At 43.4% G+C, this 5,047-nt stretch overlaps 1 protein-coding gene across 1 annotated transcript; it reads right to left on the reverse strand.

The window, feature by feature from the left end:
- Window positions 1–365: 365 nt before the first annotated feature.
- Window positions 366–4,616, reverse strand: LOC106613281 (extracellular calcium-sensing receptor). The gene is made up of 6 exons (XM_082955548.1): window positions 4,329–4,616; window positions 3,541–3,830; window positions 3,014–3,294; window positions 2,552–2,760; window positions 1,862–2,207; window positions 366–1,594 (listed from the first exon to the last, which is right to left on the reverse strand). The coding sequence occupies exons 1-6, from the start codon at window positions 4,587–4,589 to the stop codon at window positions 678–680; spliced, it is 2,304 nt and encodes a 767-aa protein (XP_082811674.1). The 5' UTR covers window positions 4,590–4,616; the 3' UTR covers window positions 366–677.
- Window positions 4,617–5,047: the final 431 nt, after the last annotated feature.

Here is a 5,047-nt window from a genome sequence, read left to right on the forward strand (position 1 = left end):
TAGATTAACGAGAGTCTTGTCTTTAAATAGCTGTAAAATAGTCATATGTTTGAGAAATTGAAGTAATAGCATTTCAAAGGTTTTGAAAATCGCGCCACAGGATTCAACTGCCTGTTACGTAGGTGGGACGAATTCGTCCCGCCGGTCCCATAGAGGTTAAAATGGTGTAAAATAGTCATATGTTTGAGAAATTGAAGTAATAGCATTTCTAAGGTATTTGAATAACGCGCCACGGGATTTCACTGGCTGTTACGTAGGTGGGACGAAATCGTCCCACTGGCCCTAGAGAAGTTAACAAGAAATGTGTGGAGTTGTTGAAAAATGAGTTTTAATGACTCCAACCTAAGTGTAGTTAAACTTCCGACTTCAACTGTATATGAAAATGATTAATATATTATTATAATACATAATATGATGAATTACAGTATCAGTTCCACTTTGTAGGCTACTGCTAATCACATCATTTAGCAGGTCAAATTAGATTTTAACATTCACGATTTGAACATTCTCTCATAACATTGCATAATATCTAAAGTGACCCTGTGTCATGTTACTAATTACAATGTTACCAATGATTACCTTCTAAATTGTTGGTCATCTCTGTCAGAGTTGTCCTACCTAACTGTATGATAAACCATATAACTGAACGTTACAATCTTTTTCCCCTCAATCATTTCTTAATAACGTATATCATTGGATGTCTTCTCCATAAGGTGTTTCTTGGTGTTCTTCTCCGGCCTGAACAGAATAATAAAGCATTTAGGAACAAATAATAGAAAGAACAACCCAAAGCTAGAGGTGATGATGGCAAATATCTCCACAGCTACAGTGAACTTCCCAGGAGAGCTGACATAAGCTGGGATAAAGGTGATCCAGACTGCACAGAATATGAGCATGCTGAAGGTGATGAATTTGGCCTCATTGAAGTTATCAGGCAGCTTTCGAGCCAGAAAAGCCAGCACAAAGCACAAGAGAGCCAGGAGTCCTATATAGCCCAACACAGCCCAGAATCCAATAGCTGAACCCACATCACACTCTAGAATGATCTTTTCCTTGTAGGTGGTGGGGTTTTTAATGGGGAAGGGAGGGGACAGGACCAACCACAGAGTGCATATCAAAGCCTGGACAAACGTGAAGGACACTACAGTCAATCTCTGCTGTGGAGGACCAAACCATTTCATAACATTACTGCCTGGAAGCGTAGCCCTGAAGGCCATCAACACCACTATTGTTTTCCCCAGAACACAAGAGATGCAGAGGACGAAGGTGATCCCAAACGCTGTGTGGCGCAGCATACAGGACCATTCAGAGGGCCGGCCAATGAACGTAAGAGAACACAGAAAACACAGAGCCAAGGAGAAGAGCAGCAGGAAGCTCAGCTCAGAGTTGTTGGCCCTGACGATGGCCGAAGATCGGTGGCGGTAGAAGATAGTTGCCGTGGCGATGGCCAGACAAGCCCCGCCCACAGAGCAGGCGGTCAGGATGATTCCGAGGACCTCGTGGAAGGACAGGAACTCCACAGGCTTAAGGATACAGCGGTCTCTCTCAGCGTTGGGCCAGTACTCCTCGGGACAGATCAGACAGTCTGAAGAATCTGACCAGGACAAAACAACAGACATCAAATGTTAATAATAATAGTTTCAGGTTTATTTTTTTACAAATACATGTCCCACAATGCTGCATTTTGTCAGTTTACAATAAAGAATGTTGAATTAATGTGCAGCTTACATGAGATAATAAGAACAGGAACATGATTGACAGACACTACCTCTGAAGTTCTGGTAATATGAATATACCACTACTTTGTAAACCGTGATAGAAATTACTACACATTTTATGCCAACTATTCCTATAGCCCTACCTGTGTTATTACTGATCTCTCCCTCTGCACATTGGATACAGTCATAACAGCATACAGGCTTTCCTTTCTGTATAGCCTTACGAGTGCCTGGGGGACAGCTCTCACTGCACACTGACACAGGTACTTGTGAACTGTTCTTTACCCAGGTGATTTCCCTCTCCATGTCAAACCTCTGGTCAAGAGGCAGGGACGCATCATAGCGCCCCACTGTCACAAACTCCAACTTCCCCCTCTCCCGTCTCTGCCAATTGACCAGCTCATAAGTGGCTATTGGGTCCCCGTTGGCATCGAAAGACACCTGGTACCCATTACGAGAAAAGTTCACCCTCCTCAATCTCTCCAGGACCTGGGGGTTTGGAAGTGCAAGGGAGAGATAGAGAGAGGGGACAAAAGAGAAGGAGAGAGGTGAAGAGAGATGGAGATAAGGGAAGAGAGAGATGAGTAAAGGGAAGAGAGATGGAGAGATAGATGGAGAGAGGGGAAGAAAGATGCAAAGAGAGAAATGGAGAGAAGGGAAGATGGATCGAGAGAAGGAGAGAGAGAAAACAAAACATCAATTCAACTCATATATTTATCAGATGTGTTACTTCAGAAGAAGTTGTAAATTACAATGAGAACTCTAAGGCCTTCATACATGTAGTCTAAATAAACATATTTATCAGGAAATTATACTATTGACTTGTCATTCACCTGTGTTGGCTTCACATTAAGGTTTTTGTCACAGTTCACAGTGGAGTTTTCACTCTCTTCACAAACAATGCTGTGGATGGCGTGTGCTATGGCGTAAACAGCTTTATACACCATGTTAGTAACACGTAGCTGAGATGTATCTGTGTAGGGGGCCTGTAGCTGCTGTATATCCTCACTGCCATCACACACCTTCTCCTCAACCCCAACACCTGTAGAGGTCCCGACAGACAGACAGACAGACAGACAGACAGACAGACAGACAGACAGACAGACAGACAGACAGACAGACAGACAGACAGACAGACAGACAGACAGACAGACAGACAGACAGACAGACAGACAGACAGACATGTAAATAGATAGTTCGATAGACAGATTGATGGATGGATTGATAGATAGATAGATAGATATATAGATAGATAGAGAGATAGAGAGATAGACAGATACCTATCCCCAGCCTACAGCCAAAGGCTCCCTCCCAGAACTCAGTGAGCAGGGGAGAGTTGGACACCTTCTGTGGGGAGAGGTCCAGGAGGAAATCCCTGAAGCCGGGGATGACAGAGCGTTTGATGCCAAATCCGATGGCCCCGGCACACAGGCCGAAGCGCAGCATATCTGGGTCAGTGACCCAGGTCTCGCTCCCGATCCACTGGCGGGGCGGAGAGGGCAGGCGGTCCATCTCCTCCAGCAGGTTTCTCATGTCCCCAGAGGATACGAATGCAACCACCACCTGGGCTGTGGAGCTAGGGAACATGATTATATCATATGCTTAATATGCTGGTCATGTTTGTCATTCATTGGAATGTCTCAGTAAAGTGAACATGAGCATTAGTATTAATCAACAGTTTTGACAAGCTTAAGATATGCAAATCATGTTGGTCTCACAGATCAGCTTTGGGAAAAGAGAGAAATTAATAACAATAGTATTTTTTTATAAATATAGTCTTGCATTTGTGTGAATGAAAAGTTCACAAGTAATCATGGATCACCTGCGGATCACGTCGGCCACCCGTTGCACTCTGCTGAGTGGGTTGGTACGGGAGAAGGCTTCAGAATACTCCACACAGATGCCTTCCTCTTGTGCTGCCTGTAGGAAAGCCGCCATCCCGTTATTACCGTAGTCAGAGTCGGAACGGACCGCCCCAATCCAGGTCCAGCCGAAGTGCCTGATGAGGTGGGCCAGAGCGGCAGCCTGGAACTGGTCACTGGGGATGGTTCTGAAGAAGGTTGGATACTGTTTCTTATCACTCAGACACGCACAGGTGGAAAAGTGACTCACCTAGATAAAAACAGACAGTCGAAAACATGAGAAAGAACATCATGTCGCCCTAACAATTCTAATGTATTGGCTACTTCCTGCTTTCTTTCTTCAGCTATGTATTATGGTGTTAGGGAGACATTAATAGTAATAATCCCATGTATTTTTTTTCATTAGGCCAGAATGAAAAGGATACACATTTCTACCCAAGACCTTGGTCATTCTATTCATATTGAAAATATTTTTATAGGACATACTGGTTCTGTGAAATACATGAGTAAAAGGTGTGAAACTAATCCCTGGTCTCCCATAACAACCTAGCCTATGAAAGATAGTCCTCAGATCATGTTTTAATGCCTACAGAAGTTCTCCAGACTCAAAGTCCTCATCAGTCCATGTTCAAATGCCTTTCTACACATAATTTCACACAGAAATGTATTTCCTGAAAGAGAGGAGAATGTAAACTAGGAATACAGTAAATTAAAAGAAGCTGAATGATTTCTTTCCACGGGAGTTTACCTGAGGAATGCCTAAAGGGCCGATGATGCGCAACATGCTGATGGTAGGCGTGGAGGCAGACTCGCCAACGATAGCTGTCACTGTAGCTGAACCCGAGCACTGTTCTCCGGTATCAAACATGGGATCCTGGCCGTTAGCCAGCTGGAAGGCCACTTTCACGGCCATGGGGACCGAGGAGCAGGAATCGTGCACTTGATAACCAAGCGTGACACCCGGTAGAAGATATGAACTGTTGTTTATCTCCTCAACTGCGAAGATCATGGCGCGCGAGAAGCGCAACTCACGGGAATCCATTCTGTAAATAGAAAATTGGTCAGTGAGCACCTCCTGACGAATCATAAACTAGCCTATAGAATGTTTCCATGGCAAACAACCTAATATCTAGTATTATTTTCCACACCGTCTATATGCCTACACTTTTGTTGTCTGTAATTGAGGACATTGTATGATAGCCTGCAATTGAAAATGTGATCCTTTGTAACAGCAGTCTTTACCTACTCTCTCAGACACAAACAGTTTTTATCTGTCTTCAAACACACTGTTAGTCTGTCTTTAAACACACTGTTTATCTGCCTTTAAAACACTGTTTACCTATCTTTAAAACACTGTTTATCTGTCTTTAAAACACTGTTTGTCTCTTTAAAACACAGTTTATCTGTCTTTAAACACACTGTTTGTCTCTTTAAAACACTGTTTATCGTCTTTAAAAACACTGATTA

Source organism: Salmo salar, chromosome 09, assembly GCF_965601325.2.
Source record: "Salmo salar chromosome 09, fSalSal1, whole genome shotgun sequence".
Taxonomy (NCBI): domain Eukaryota; kingdom Metazoa; phylum Chordata; class Actinopteri; order Salmoniformes; family Salmonidae; genus Salmo; species Salmo salar.

Coding starts and splice junctions, on each gene's coding strand:
- LOC106613281 (XM_082955548.1), bottom strand. CDS start 4,589: ATGATCTTCGCAGTTGAGGAGATAAACAACAGTTCATATCTTCTACCG. Junction 3,831..4,328: donor GCCCTTTAGGCATTCCTCAG/GTAAACTCCCGT, acceptor GTTTTTATCTAG/GTGAGTCACTTTTCCACCTG. Junction 3,295..3,540: donor GTGGCCGACGTGATCCGCAG/GTGATCCATGAT, acceptor CATGTTCCCTAG/CTCCACAGCCCAGGTGGTGG.